We start from the raw sequence: 16755 nt of genomic DNA, 5'->3' as shown, positions 1-16755 counted from the left end.
GCGATATGCATATGTATGCATATATATATATATATGTATAAAATATGTATTACATATACATACACACAAATGTGTGCACAGGCATTTGCATGTTGTCTCCCCTATTATACTGTGAGCTCCTTGATAATAGGGATAGTCTTTTCCCTTTCTTTATATCCCCAGAACTTAGTACAGTGCCTGTCACACAGTAGGTACTAAATAAATGTTTATTCACCTACTAATTGACTGACATGTTGATGTCCCTCAGAAATCTGGCTTCCCAGTTCACAAGCCTCGATTTACTTCCTCTTCACCTTGACTCTACCTCAGGCACACGAAGTGATAGTTACACTCCTGATCTTACCATTATCCATGATGATCCACTTCCATAATTAGAAACTCTGAAATTCTTATGTCTGATCATAACTCCCTATCCTTCCACCATCTCCTCCTAACCCTGGTGTTTGTCCTCACCTTGACCATGAATCCATCCATTCCTTAGTGCTCTCCAAGGCTATCACCTTTGCTCTGATTTTACTTTACTCTCATACAAATATTAACCCTATAGTTAACCCATTCAACTGTATATTATTTTCTAGATTTGAATTCTTTGTCTCTCTTGTCCTATAGACAATCATGCCTTTTTAAAACCTTAACTCTGGCTTATTTCCACCATCTGCATTTTCTGTTCTTATGTGATATTAAGCAGTGCTAGAGGAAATCATAAAACTGCTCACTATAATTTGTATTATCTAATTTCATCTTGAGCTTCACATGAGCAAGGGAACCCTTTACCCTTCCTTCTCTGTCATATGCCCCATAGAAGCTACTTCAAACTCTTTCTTCTTTCCTGATCCTCCCATACCAGCACCTGCTCCCTATCAGAGGGCCATGTCTCATACTTAACTGAGACAATAGAGAGCATTTGCCATGAGCTCCCTCTTCTCCCCACTTGTATAGCTTAAAAATCCTTGATTTTAACCTGGCCCCTCTCCAACCTCTCTTTATATGCTCCTGTCCTTTTCCATTCTCTCTGAGGTCAACCCTTCTACATGAGCCTTTGATTCCATCTTGTCCCCACAATCATCTTTCTTTCTCCAATTTCCAATCTCTTCCTATCTACTGGCTCCTTGCCCGCTACCTATAAGTATTACCAAATCACTCTTGTTATTTTTTTAAAGCCTTCTCTAGATCTTAACATATGCTCAAGAAATATTTCTCCTCTCCTTCATAGCCAGAGTCATAGAAAAAGCATAGTCCACACTCATTGCCTGAAATTTCCTTTCTCATACTTATTCCCCAACTCTTTGCAATCTGGCTTCTGATCTCATCCAATTAAAACTGTTCTTTCCAAGGTTATCATGATCTCCAAATTGTCAAATTTGAGAAACTCTTCTCAGTCCTCATCTTTAAAATTTTTAAAAAATATTTTTTCAATTAACAAGCATTTATTGTTTCTCCCTCCCATCTCCTACTTTTCAATGAAAAAAGAAAAGAAAAACAAAACATTTTAAACAAATATACAGCATTTTATACTGTTGTACGTATAACTCCTCTTGGATACTTTTTCTTCTCTAGGTTTTCAAAATATTTCTCTTTTCCTCAATTTGTTACAACTTATCTAACTAATCCATCACAGTCTCATTTCATGAACTCATCGTTAGTGACCTGCTGTCAATGGGTGGTTGTATCCTAGGGCTTTGTCCTGAGGCCTTTCTTCTTTATTTTGGTGATTTTAGCAGCTCTCATGAGCTCACTGATCAGCTGTTATGGCTGACTTCCAAATCAACATATATCACTCTGTTTTCTCTCATCAGCTTTAGTCCCACACTGCCAACTTCCCATTAGATATTTTTGCCTGGATGCCCCGTAGACATCTTATGCCCTACCTGTCAAAAACAGAATTCTTTATCTATCTTCTCAAATCTTTACACATTTCTACTTTCCCTATTTCAGCTGAAAGTACCAATATTTTTCCAGTAACCCAAGTTCACAACTTCAGAATCAACTTTTCCCCTCTCCTTCAACTTTCATATGTAGTCAGTTTTTCAAATCTTGTCAAGTATACCTCCACAACATCTCTAGCATCTGTTCCCATCTTTCCAATCATTTAGTCACCACCCTGGTTCAGGCCTTCATTTCTCACCTGCAGTCTTTTGGCATCTCGGATAAAATCCAAACTCCTCTTTTTCTGAGATTTGAAATTCTTCAAATTCATCGCTAGACTTTCTCCTCAGGCTTACTGCACAGTACTCTTCTTCCTGGGAATCTGGCTTCCCACCAAACTGGTCTACTTGCTGTTCTCTGGATAGGACATTCCATGTCCTGTCTCTGGGTTTTTGCTTGGCCAATTCCCCAAGCATGAAATTCACTCCCTTCTTACTTTGATCTCTAGGCACTCTGAGCTTCTTCCTTTAAGGTGCAGCTCATGTGCTACCTTTTACAGAGTCCTAGTCTGATAACTGATAACTCAGGTTGCCAGTGTCTTTCCAGAAAATATTTCATATTTATTTTGTGTTTAAGTATCTGTGCTCATGTTGTTTTCTCTCAATATGATATAAACTCCTTAGGGCATGAGCTGCTTTTGTTTTTGTATCCCCAATGCCTCCTTCACAGTAGGTGCTTAAACATTTGTTATATGAATGAATGAGTTTCTGTTTATGTGTAACCTATTATATGGAAAGCTGCTTTCACATTGTCAAGTTTATCACCATATGAAAAACTGGTACCTCCTGAACATGCACTTAAGAAAGTACTAACATGTCCAAAATACGGCAGAAAATGACAAGACCCTGGCCTAACACTAGAATCCTTAAACTACTATTGGGATGACAAGAGTACCCCAACTCTGTTCACGTACCTTGGGAACTCTGAATTCCTGTGGGATAGACAAGGAGCCTATGGTTCCTTCCACAAATTAGGGAGCCTTAGGCTTCCTAACTCCTAGCTTAGTGCTTTTCCCACTGAACCATGTCAGAGCAGTGTCCTGTGTCAAATATAATGTCAGTGCCAGAGTATATGGGAATTTAGTGAAGGCTTTTTTTTTTTTAACGAGAGTGACTTAGATAGGGAGAGACGGAGAATTGGAGAAAGAAGAGATGAGTTGTGGGGACAAGCTACAGAAGGAGACAAGGGAGTATGGGATCAAGGGTCCATGTGGAAGGGTGAAGACCTTGGTGAGAATAGAAGTAGACTGGAGAATATGAAGAGAGGATGGGGGTTGGGTTAAATAAAATGTCACTTCTAGAAGCCGCATAGCTATCTTGGGATTTATTTTCTGTATGGCTATGTAAATCACAATAGCTGCAATCCCAGTGCCCAAATTTCCCATTCTTTAAAAAATAAAATGATGACAAAATGTTCTTCCCTTAATCCAGGTCCCCTGACTGTAAATCTGTCTTTCAATTCTACCTGCTCCCCTTCATTTTGCCATGAAACTCCCTTGTATATTCTGACAGCCTCCATTTTTTAAAATAACCAGTTATTTCTTCATAACTATTCCCCTGACTGCTTTCTCTATGGTGATACAATTCCTTCTAAGACTAATAGTGAAATTTTGTGGTTTAGACTCCCCAATCCAAGCAAGCACTTTAGGGCTGAGTAGGAACCCTCTTTCCCATCAAACTTGTTCTTTTTGAATAATTCACAGTAATAGTAGGTATGTGGCAAGGTCTTGATCTCTCACTCAGCAAGTCAACACTATAATCTCCTTTCTCTTCCTCCTCCTCCAATTGTGAGGGCCACATGGGTGATTCTATTTTTTCTCCAAAATATATCCTACTCAAGAACTCCCCTTCTCTCTCTACAAAGACAAGTCGATGAACTTCTGAACTGGGGATTCATATCTCACGAGGTAACCCCTAAGCTTGTGTTGCCTATGTCTTTTCTAATCTTCTTTAATTTTAGTGCCTTCCCTCTCTTGATTATTTTCAATTTATCCTGTATATAACTTGTTTGTACAAAGTTGTTTCTAGGTCATCTCCTTAGAGTGTGAACTCCTTGAGAGCAAGGACTACCTTTTGCCTTTCTTTGTATCTCTAGCACTTGGCACAGTGTCTGGCACACAGTAGGTACCTAATAATGTTTATTGACTGATCAACTGAAAAAGTTAGACTCCAAGACCACGCCACATAAGAAATTGTTGTTTCTCTGAGAGGCAAGAGTTTAGGAATGACATTGTCTCTGGACTCCCCTTACTTATATTTTAATGTCTATTCTCCTCATTGCTATCTTCAAGCTTCACCAAGCTCCAAATCCAACGACCTTCCTTCCCCTCCCAACCCCCTGCCCCAATCTTTGTTCCCCTTACACCTTTTTGGCATTGGGCATTTCTGACTATTTCATTCTTTAAATATTCTTTTCCCTTGCCTTTCATGACAGCATACTTCTTGAACCTATTAACACTGCTTCTGCATTTCCTCTCACTTCTTCCTTCTGCCTTTTAAATGTGAATGAATCTTGAGGCTTAGTTCTTGGCCCTCTACCCATCATTCTACATATTCTTCCCAAAGAGAGGGAGAGTAGATTCACTCTCACGATCTCAATTTTCATGCCATACCCCATGTCTAGGATGAGCTTGTCTTGTACCTTAGTCCCAACTAAGAACCTTCCTTTGCCCTTCATACTTCCTTCTCTGATATTACCATTTCCTGCTCCAATGTAAACATGAACTCTTCTTTCTTTATTTTCTCATAGCACTTTGCACTTCTCCTTTGTATTTATCTTGCCCTCCTTTTTATCATAGGTCTTTGTGTATGTCTTTCTCCTCATTTAGATTGTAATCTCCTTGAAAGCCCAAACTGGGTTGTAGCTTTCTATCCCGAATGGATGGGACATTTTATACAAATTGGGTTGTTAAACTGAACTGAATGATACTCCCCTGCTCCTGAAGAGCTACCTAGTCTTGTACATGAAGAAAACAGAGCACGTTTTGTCTACAGTGGAAAGAGTGCTAGACTTACAGGCAGAGTCCCTGGGTTTGAATCCAGGGTAACCTTGGGTATCATTGGATAAGTCATTGAACCTTCCTGGGCCTCAGTTTCTCTTTCTATAGATTGAGGGACTAGATAAACCTCTGAGGTTCCTTTTAGCTCTGGCTCTATGAATGTGGGATCTGCTGTGTTCTGAGCAGGATTACTTTAGGATTGAGGAATTAGACTTATTCAAGATATCCTCTAATCAACCAATTCCAGATAGATATTGGGAAATAAGTAAAAGTTAAACCATTTACTTAAGAGTCCCTACTATAAACAGGCCCAATCCCTGAGTTTTTTAAATTCCCAGGGCCTAGTATAATCTAAGCACTCGGTAAATGTTTGTTGAGTGAGTGAATACAAAGTGGAATTCTGCTTTCATGAAGTAATAAATAGTTCAGTTCTTCATATGATAACAAATAACAAAAATAATTACTAGCGTTTATATAGCCTTTAAGGCTTACAATCTCCTTTACATACGTTACCTCATTTTATCCTCGAAACAACCCTGTGAGGTCAGTGCTGCTCTTGTTGCATTTTACACATGGGAAAACTGAGGCTAAGAGAATATGAATGACTTACCTGGGGTCACCCAACTAGAAATATCTGAGACAGGATTCCAATTCAAGTCTTCCTGACTTCAAGTCCAACACTCTATCCACTGTGACACCTAGCTGCCAACTGTATTGGCATTTATTTCAAATATTCATCTCATTTGAAATTAACAAATAGCACAGTACTCTGAAAAACAGATTTGTTTTGAATGACTTCTGTCTTATTAAACTGAACCCAAATGAGATGATCGTTAAGAATTTGTCTGTCTTTACGAAACCATCTTTTAGGTTCTTAGTTTGTTGTGTTGATCAGATACCATGATTAACTTTCTTCCTTTTCAAACATACTGGAACAAAGTCCTCTTGGGTCAATTTCAAAAGAAAAAGTTGGAGAAGCCATAGTGAGCTACAGATAGTGTGAAAAAGGACTTCAGGGGATGGCAAGCCCCACATAAATCCATAGTATGAAAAGGAAAGGTGAATATAATCTTTATCTATATTATGAGAAGCATGGTACCCAGAAGAAGGAGTAGATAGAAACACTATATTTTTTCTCGATCAGAACACTTCAGCTCTGGGTAATATTTTGGGAAATACACTGATAAGCTGTTTAAAGGTGGACAGCCAGGGAAGGGAGAGGACTAAAGGTAATGTCGTATAAAGATAGCTTAAAGCAATTGGTTCTCAAAAAATGCTTTACACTCTTCAAAATTGCTGAAGACCCCAAAGAGCTTTTGCTTATGGGGGTTATATCTATTGACATTTGCTACATTAGAAATTAAAATTGCTAAATTTTAAAATATTTATTTAGTAACTTATTTAAAATAATAAGTCTATTACATGTTAACTGAATGCATTTTTTGGGGAAAAATAAAATACATTTTCCAAATAAAAAAATTAATTAGAAGAGTGATGTTTTACATATATTTTGCAAATATTTTTACTGTCTGGCTGAACAGAAGAAAGCTGGAGTGTCATATCTGCTTTTACATTCATTCTGTTGCAATATATTTGTTGTTTTGGTTGAAGTATATGAATAAAATTTGGCCTCACACAAATATGTAGTTGGAGAGAAGAAGAGTATTTGAAAAAACAAATAATGTTTTAGCATTATTTTGAAAATAGATTTACCTTTGAAGACTCCCTGAAAGGGTCTTAGGGACCCCCTCAAGGATCCTTGGACTATATTTTGAGAACCACTGAGTTAAAGGAAGTTAGAATGTTTAGCTTGAAGAAAAGAAGTCTTAATGGGCACCTACTAGTTATGTTCAAGTATAGAAAGGGTTGTCCCATGAAACAGGAATTATATTTGTTTAGATTGGCTCCAGAGGACAAAACTAGGAAAAATAAATGGAAGTTATAGACAGGCAAATTTCAGTTCAAGGCGCAGAAAAACATCCAAATGGTTACTCCAAAAGTAGAATGGTCTCTTGTTTAAGGAAAACCTGGATGACTACTTATTAAGGACGTGGTTGAGGGGATTCATGGTCAAATACAGCTTAGAGTAAATGTCCCATTCCAACTCTGAGATTCTTTGATTTTGTGTGATTAGAATTCCCAATTATCCTTTAAAAAATCAAGTCTTCCCTAATCTCCATGTCAACAAGATCTTCCCTCTTTGAACTCATGATGCTTTGTTCTATAACCCTCTAATGTACTCATCATGAAATAGTGAATAAGGATAACAACACACACTTATATGGTACGCGAGCAATACGTGTTATAGCTTTCTGCATATGTATCTAATCCCTCCAGTAGATCATAGACTCTATGAAGACAAGAACTATATCTCATGTCAACTTTATGTCTCTTTTACTCAGTATTTAACCCAGTGCTCTTCACAGAACAGTGGCTTAAAAAGTTTGTTGAATGAATAAAGTGAAATTCATGGTCTCTGAAGCCTAAATGTCATGAACTTGGAAGCTAAAAAAGGCTGCCCCACAACAAGTTTTGTTTTTTTTTTGTTTGTTTACTGTACTCATGAAGTACATGAGATGGGGATGGAATGTGAAAAAACATTTCTCTGAATACAACATTCAGAGTTATAAAATAGAGTTGTAGTGACATGGAATCTATATTATCAGAATTAGTCAAGAATATAATGTTTTAGCAAACATTATACAAATTTCAGGTCAAGGTGAAAATTATTGTGGGTCAAGGCAAGTTTGAGATGAACCACACAAGTAAGGCAATTAAGATAAGAAGGTTTTCAAAAAGAATTCCATCAGCTAAATTCACAGCAGTATTTACATCTAATTATAATATATCTCTTAGAATAATTATCTGAAGTAGGAACCAATACCATAGTTACTTAAATACCAATTAGCGTAGCAATTTTTGTGGATATCTGTTAAAAGCTACAGAATTTAAAACTATTTTCTAGAACTAAATTTATAGAAATTTAATCATCTATGATTTTTTTTGAAGAGGGGGAGCCCACTACTTCTGGAGGTAATCCATTTCATCTCAGGGCACAAATATGTACTTGTTATAAAACTTGGAACTTGAAACTTTCCTCTGAGTCTTGGAAAACAATAGTCACAAGTTGCCAGTGAGACAAATGAGAAAAATAATTACATCACATATTTCAGTAGGAGGGAGGAAAATTATAAATTCTTACCAAGTAATCATCAGGCTTGATACCAAAAAGTTCTCTGAAATACCGAAATGCTATTGGAGCATATGTCTTAAATCTGAAGTCTGGGTAGTGATGAGCTGGGGTCAGATTGCTCCCTTCGCTACAATTAAAATTAAAAAAAAAAAAAAAATGCACAGATGAGAAATGTCCATTTGAATGTCAAATTATAGGAAGTTTTCTTTTTTCTTCAGGCCAGTTTCTCCTCTAGAAAATTTTAATCGTTTGAAGTAGGTCTCTTGATGCACATGTAACCAACACATGTCCGTCAATTGAGAACAGAACAGATGCCATCTCAGCTAGAGCCTCCTCTAAGCAAGCTTCCCTGCCAATCCACAGCATGTAGTTAGCTGTGTGAGGGTACCACTGATTCAACATTCTGCGTGGCCCTTCTAAGGAACGGCATTTCATCAACCCCAGCAATATTGAATACATGATGGGAAGTCAAAATTTGTGCTACTCTAAACAGAAGGGCACTGCCCTATCATCTAGCACCTACAAGAGCTGAGCCATCACAAACAGATAGTTTGATATGACTGTTTTAGACAAATATCCAAAATAAACCATGAAGAAAAATAACAATAGTGTATATTACAATAATACATAGTGTGTATGCTGAGTGAAATCTTGAAATCAGGAATGCATATACTTTTTAGTATATTAAAAAACAAACAAGATTGTTAAAAGAAAGAAACAAATATAAGCAATTGATTTTGGTGATGATAATAGTAATATCTACACATCTCTGTAACTTATTTTGGATTAGAAGAGTGAACCTTGTGTAGGACTCTTTGGTTTGTGGAACAAAGGGATCAGACAAGTGAAACTACTGTCCAAGATAGGAAAGTAGGCAGCATTTAGTAAATTTGGTATAGGGTGTCAACAAATATGGAATATTGTTGTTTCAGGGCATTAAACATAGAGGCTAAATAAAGGTTGTAATCAGCAGCTACACTATGCTAATTTGCCTTATGCAATGAACAAAATTAATTTCTCATGGGTATGTTCATCATGTTTCTTTCACAGTGTTTCATCTTGATTTCTCATTTCTTGGATTCATTCTCCTTCTTACCTTAAACTATTTAAAAATCCAGTCTCCATTTAAGCAAGAAACCAGTAAGAAACCAGAAGAAGGAAGTACAATTGAATGAATGAAGGAATAAAGTAAAACAAGGTATGGCCTTGTGATCCTATCAGAGATTGGAGCAGTGACCAGTCATGACTACATAAGATGGATGGTAAGAGTAGAGGGTGGTAGACTACGGGTGTGGAATGGGGCATATGTTCTTAGACATGGCCAATATGTTGATTTGTTTTCCATGACTTTACTTATTTGTTATTTGTTATAAGGGAGGGATCTCTTGGAGGGGGAAGGGACACAGTGAGAAATAACAGTAATGTTTTAGGGGAAAAAAGTATTAATAAAACCATTTTAAGGGGGGAAAAGGAATAAACATCTATTAAGCGCCTACTATGCTAAGGGCTTTACCAATATTATCTCATTTGATCCTCCCAACAACACTGCAAGATAGGTTTTATTATTATTCTCATTTTACAATTGGGGAAACTGAGGCAGTGGGTTAAGTGATTGATTTACCGAGGGTTACAGAAGCTAGTTAAGTATCTGGGGCTAGATTTGAACTCAGGTCTTCCTGACTCCTGGCCTGGCACTCTATCCCTTGTACCAGCTAGCTGCCTAAAGAAAAAATGATCAGAGGCAATACTGTTCAGTTTTCTAGCTGCTGGTTACTTTGAACATGTTGCAATGTTCTTTCTTCCCTACTGCTTCCATGAATTACAATGGTTTTCCTCTGTTCTGCTGCCTAATGTTTCTCCTCATTGACTACTGAGAAGAGTTCAACTAATGTTACAGAACAAAGTGTTAGGTTTCCTTGGTGATCATACACACATAATACAGCATCTTTGGGTGTGTGTCCTTCCTTTAGGCACACACCCTGCCAGCTGGTATAGGAACTGGCAGAATATGGTTAAAGATGAAGCAAGCCTTCTAGGTCTCATTGCTAAACAGGCAGTATTATAAAAAAAAAAAAGTTACAAAAGAGCCCGATACACTGTCTCAGTGCATTGCATGGAATAGACATTCAAATAAATATTTCTTGAATGAATAAATGAATGAAGGAAAAAGAGACTTGTAGGGACAGACTGTTAAGAAATTAAGTACAAACACCTGTGGTTTGGTAAATGCTTTAACAGAAATCGAATAAAAACAAAAGTGTTCAATGCTTACTAGTGGACTTAATCAAAAGCCTTATTTTTTCTTTTCATGGCATGACAGGGGCCAAACGCTGTGGTTTTCACAGGCTAAGTGCTAGTGGAACACAAGCTATGGTATGTCTTACCAATCTAGAAAGATTTCCTGATTAGGCCTGGCAACAGACTGAGTCAGCCATTCTAGAATCAGCTTAGCCAAGTTTGGAAATGTTCAACTGCAGAAGGCTGACCGTCAGGTGGTAAAATTTATCGGTCATGGCAATTCATGAAGACCGTCTACTAAGGTATACAAGGGTTGGGTGATCTTTGTCAAGAAAGGGGATTTTTATATGGATGAAATTAGAGGTCTCTAGAACTATGCTGAGTTACATGTGGTATTTTAAGTGTCAATTAGTAATTATGGTGTTGGAACACTCAAAAGTCTGAATTAATGAAGAATTAATTAATGAATTAATGAAGTAGCTCAAATTGTGGATAATCCAAGAGTCATTTCTTTGGAATTCATTGTGCTCTCCCATGCCCAGCAGAATTTCTTTCCTTATTGGGTCTTACTTGGACTAATATTAAGACTAAATGGTATTTCTTGAAGATATACTGACCAACCTATATTATGATGACAGGGAAGTGGGGAAGAAAAAAAAATAATAACTGATTGCACACGTTAAATGCCTAATTAAAAAAAACCCTGTAATTTAAGAAGCCCACCCCTCTAACAGGCATGTACATGTTCATGCTCGCATTTACATACATGGCTTGACATTATACCAAAAAGTAACTGCACAAAAGAACATTTATTTACCTCTTGGTCTTTAAGTGGTTCTAGAGAACAACAAATCTATCCTGAAGTAAAATGAAGTCCTAGGGGACTTGAGGATATACAAATTATTGGGAAGGTCCAATATGGCTAGTGCTTGGGGCAGCTAGTTGGCACAGTGGATAGAACTTGGAATCCAGAAAGCTCATCTTCATGAGTTCAAATCCAGCCTCAGACCCTCACTAGCTTAACTATGTCACTTAACCCTGTTTGCCTCAGTTCCTCACCTGTAAAATGAACTGGAGAAGGAAATGGAAAACTATTCCAATATCTTGCCAAGAAAACCCCAAATGGCGTCACAAAGAGTCGGACATGACTGAAAGAAGTGCTCAGGGGCTGTGCTGCATGGCAGACTGAATATATCAGCCAGTTGACACAAAGCTAGGGCATCTTGCTTGAAGGTATTGTGCTCAAGATTCACATATATATGCTATCTTACTGACACTCAGAATGGAGTCTAGCTTCAGACACACTTACAAACATTACAAAATGCCTTCACCATCTGCTTAGCTGCTAATGACAGAGAATGACTTTAATGGGTATTAGTCTGACAGTGGGAAGAAAGTTCCCCTTGGTTATCTCAGATGAACATGGCTGTTGTTATGGACTATCAGATCCTAGGTCTTGCCTGTCAAGTGACAGAATTACATCCAGCCTTTTTTCAAAACACAACCAGTTATAAAGTGCATGATTGGTAATCTTAAGGGATATTATATTCTCTTAGTCTCCCTATAACTTTCATTCCCTCATTCATACATTTATTATTGTATACTGCTTTCTCTTCAGACTGTGTACATCTTTAGCCTATTAAGTATCTCTATGTCAGGTACTGAATATACAAAGGTATATAACAACAACAATAACAACATGAATATTGCCATAGTCCTATGTGCCAGGTACTATGCTATACGTTTTACAATTTTTTATTTCATTTGATCCTCACAAGCACCCTGGGAGGTAAGTGCTATTATTATCCACATTTTACAGATGAGAAAACTGAGGTGAACAGAAGTTAAGTGACTTGTCCAGGGTCACATAGCTTGTAAGTGTTTGAGGTGGGATTTGAACCCCAGGCTCTTTATATATACCTAACAAAGAATCTGGATGATCTTAATTGCTTCCAAGTAGACTTGGCAGACTTGAAGGTTATAATTTACATTGATATAAGCTTTTCTACATGTTTCCTTATTTCTATTTTTTTTTGTTTCTCCTCATCTTCTTCTAAGTGGAACATCATAAAGAAGAACATGTATATTGAGATTGTAAGAGAGACTTTTTAGAAAATAAAGTGACCTGAACTTAAAAACCAAAAACTCGAGGAACTTACAGTCTACAGAATTGTCCCCCAAATCATAAAAGCTTAAAACTCCACCAAGACTTTTGGGACATCCTGTATTATGAGGGAAAGATATGAATAAGATTAATTATGATACAAGAGAGAATGAAGTAATTATGAAAGATCTGTAAAAGGAAAGTGTTCTGAGAAGTCTGAGAAAGAAGAATACTTTTACTTGGGTTAAAATAGAAAATAGGTATGAAATCAAAGCTTTGGAAAGCATCTTAGTCATAACAAGGGGGGGGGAGGGTGGCAGCATGTATTTCTAAAGAGACTTGAATTTATAATGCCCTGGGCTGGTTCCAGACCTCTATTTTTTTAATTCATAGAAGTGAGAGTGGGAAGACAAGACTTCCTTTTGTGTGCTTCCCACAATGGAGGAGCAAGTTGGGTGGTATTTATGCCTAAGGCAGGATTGAAAAATAGTTTGTAAATTTTAACTTTAAAGCCTTTGGTTATCATTTTTTGAATTTTGATAATGGAATAATTTTCTGCAACACAAAGCTGAGTAATATGGCACTAATCCCTAGAGGAAAATCTATTTTATCCTCCTAAAGAAATTAATGGGATTCAACTTGGAAGCTTAGACACTGTACGACCTTTACCAAGAGTGCGTTTATATTTCTTTGTGTTGCTTTTTTAAAAAAATAAATTGTACAAGTCAGTGAAGCATATGTTTCTCACTTACAATTCTACTGGATCAGCTACTATGATATCCCGACAGGGTTATTTTACTATAGGACTTCTAAAACCTTTCTGAGATCTTTTCTTGAGCAAGCACAAGAATATTCCTTTCAAGTAGGGTAAGAGGGTCAGCACTAACTCTTAAATGACAGGTTTAGCTGTGAAGACACCAAAAAGGTTGAGTGATGATGGTCAGACAATAACCTAGTGTCAGAATCTGAAAATGAAACTGAGTCTTTGGAATTCAAGAAGAGCATAATCTTTATTACCAACCCCTTCCTATGGTGCTCCTTAACATTACTAATAATTTGCATATAGCAGAGATTCTCCTGGGCCCTGGCCAATCAGTTGTTCTAGCAGCTCTCATCTTCAGAAATGATGGTTATAGGGACAGCTAGGTGATGAAGTGAATAGATGACTGGCCTTGAAATCAGGAAGACTTGGGTTCAAATCCAGTCTCAGACACTTATTAGCTGTGTGACCCTGGGAAGACATTTAACCCCATTGCTTCCAAAATAAAACAAAAACCAAACCAAAACAATAAATAACTCCTCCCTCCAATAAAATGGTAGTTATGGAGGTTTTGGAAGGAGGGAGGTCTGGATCTTAGAGCTTTGAGAACAATAGAGGGAAATTTAGGGTTGGTGACTAGGGATCTAGTCACTCAGGAAATTATCCCAGGTCATGTGGCCTTTTTTCGATGCAGTTTTTCTGCCACATTAAAAGATTGTCCCATCAGGTCTAATTCTACAAGCTGAATACAAAACGTATTAAACAGTTTCTTTCCCCATTCAACTGATGTACACTACACCAGCCCAGGCATCAACAGATCCAGAATCAGCCTTGGCTCCCTTCAGGAACTTGCCACATAAATCTGGGTGCATCTTGGAATCATGCAGTTGAAAAAGATTTTAGGACTTCATTTAACCCTTCAATTCCCAAGCCTCAATTTTTCCATGCATCTATCCCTCCACTGATGTTCTATGGAATTGAGGTAATCTTGGGTTCCTAAGGCAGAGAGCAAGGGCTGATAACCAAGCTCTAGCAAGTTTGAAAGTCTTCATTATAGGCTCCCTAATGTACTTTACATGTGCTATTGGCTTAACTAAATTTGACTCATCATCCCAGGGCTGACTAGTGGTGATGGACTTTTTTTTTTCCCCAGCCAGGAAACTTATGAAGATGATCTATTAGGGGCTGAGATAAGCATTCAGTAGAGGTGCAGATGAAATTGTGAACTCCCTAGTGAAATACTGGTTCCTTGAATTATTAGAAGAGATATGAAAGAAAGTTAACCCTACAGGAAAATTCAATATTCACAAGTAATTCTGAGACTACCAGAATAAAATATCCTAAAAATAGCGTTTTATTGTTATGAGAAAGAGAATTTGCAATTTAACTCCCAAAAGACAAAAAAGAAATGATTTCTCTTAGGACTTGATTTTAGAGCCAGGAGGGTTCTGGAAGATAATCTAGTCAAATCTCATCATTTTCTGGATGAGGAAGACAGTGATAGCATGAATTTCTACTGTCACATTCCACTATCTGTGGTTTTATTTAAAATTTTAAAAAAAGTTTTAGAAATTCATACTATTTTTATACACAAAAAATCCTCTTGTTAAAAGGAAAAAAAAACTTTTTTCAGGGGCGCAAATCAAGTATTTAACATACACACAGCTTAGTATCTGGAAAAATATTTTTGTTAGGATGCAAAATTTAATATTCAAACATTTTTGTCATGTGATTTGACACAAGAAAGTAAATTATTTTCCCAAGGTCACATGGGTAGTTAAGAGTTAGATTCAATCTCAAGTTCTCTATCTCCAACCTGAGCATTCTTTCTACCATCCCACAGTAGTGAGTAGCAGAGTCACTTTTGATCCCAGGTCCTCTTACTTCAAATCTAGTATGATTTCCACTACACTTTAGCTGGTATAAATTATCTTTGGCCAAGTTGTTTGATTGCCCAACTTCTGTATGTCATTGTGACTATCTAAAGAATCTCATTATATTCATGGGTATGGTTAATTTCTGTGGAATCTACACTTTTGAGTCATGTAATGAGAGCAATGGTTGAGTAATGTGCGCTCCACAGATATCCACAAAATGTGGAAATAGCACTCATTTTGCAGTCATAGGAACTGAATTCAAACAATGCCCTTCATGTCTGCTACATATGTGACCTTGAACGAGTTACTAAGCCTCCTTGATCCTCAGTTTTCTATCTGTATAATGGAGGGATTGAATTAAATGAGTTATAAGTATCAAATCCATGGTACTATGATTCAAAAAGGTCTTAGAAAAAGATTCCAAGACTTACATGAACTCATGCTGAGTGAAGTGAGCAGAACCAGGAAGACATTGTACACAGTAACAGAAATATTGTGCAATGATCAACTTTGATAGATTTAGCTCTTCTCAGCAATGCAAGGATCTGAGACAATTCCAAAAGACTCATAATGGAAAATGTTATCCACATCCAGAGAAAGAAGTATGGAGTCTGAATGCGGAGAGAAGCATACTATTTTTTCTCTCTCTTTTTTTGTTTCTTCTTTCTAATGGTTTTTCCCTTTGGTTCTAATTCTTCTTTACAACATAACTAATGTGGAAATGTGTTTAATATGAATGTATATGCATAACTTATATCAGATTGCACGCTGTATTGGGGAGGGAGGAGGAGAAAATTTACAACTCAAAATCTTAGAGAAGTAAATGTTGAAAACTAAAAATAAATACATACATTAATAAAATAAAATTTTAAAAAAAGAAAGAAAAAGATTCCAGTATATTGGATGGCCACCCTGTGGAAGATTTACTGGAGAACCCAAACAAAAGTTACATGTGACAAAAATTTGTGGATAGGTTGTAATCTACACTACCCAAACTGGTGCAATCACAGATCCACCAAAGGGTAGCATGTGATTTGCATAACTTTTACTTTGGGAAGGATCTCCTGAATATTATGAATAAGACAAAAGATCCATCCAAATAGCTTTAATCACTTAGCAAACTAATGAATCAATTGAAATGGCATATTTTTAAGAGTCACATGATTTGATGACAAAAAGATGCTATCTGCATAAACCAAAAGCTAACTAACTTGTTAATATCTCTATTTTCATTTTAATTTATTATTTGCAAAATGAATAAGCTTTGATGTTTCCAGTTTAATAAGGATTACTTCTGGATTAACTAACAAAGGCCTTTATAAATGATGTGCCCCCACCCCAAGTAAGATAGAATATTCTTCTTCAATTTTTATACTTTGTTAGAGATGGATGTCAAAATGGACAGGTGTCTTTTATAAATACAGCTCATTGGGATAGAAGCCAAGAAGGAGAAAGGATAAGCTGTCACCAAAAGAAATAAAAGTTGGTTGATTCTGATGTATGTGACATAAGTGCACACCAAACCATTCTACTTCCTTTTGACATGATAAAAATTCTTATCATTTAGCCTGTTTTTGGCAGTGCCAGGAGTCTAACACATACTGTGGATTAGGCTATATACTCACAAAGTAGAATGAGCAAAGGCTTTTAGCAGGGTTG

At 36.8% G+C, this 16755-nt stretch overlaps 1 protein-coding gene across 2 annotated transcripts in view; it reads right to left on the bottom strand.

The window, feature by feature from the left end:
• Window positions 1–16755, bottom strand: part of PIP5K1B (phosphatidylinositol-4-phosphate 5-kinase type 1 beta) — a 334132-nt gene that overhangs the window by 135318 nt on the left and 182059 nt on the right. For both annotated transcript variants that reach the window (XM_078152809.1, XM_021001802.2), the window contains exon 5: window positions 8127–8244. In XM_078152809.1, the coding sequence (XP_078008935.1) occupies window positions 8127–8244 (118 nt within the window). The remainder of the gene's footprint in view (window positions 1–8126; window positions 8245–16755) is intronic.

This window comes from Phascolarctos cinereus, unplaced genomic scaffold (genome assembly GCF_003287225.1).
Source record: "Phascolarctos cinereus isolate Bilbo 61053 unplaced genomic scaffold, phaCin_HiC Scaffold_4;HRSCAF=312, whole genome shotgun sequence".
Classification (NCBI taxonomy): domain Eukaryota; kingdom Metazoa; phylum Chordata; class Mammalia; order Diprotodontia; family Phascolarctidae; genus Phascolarctos; species Phascolarctos cinereus.
This window is presented reverse-complemented; position numbering and strand designations above follow the sequence as displayed.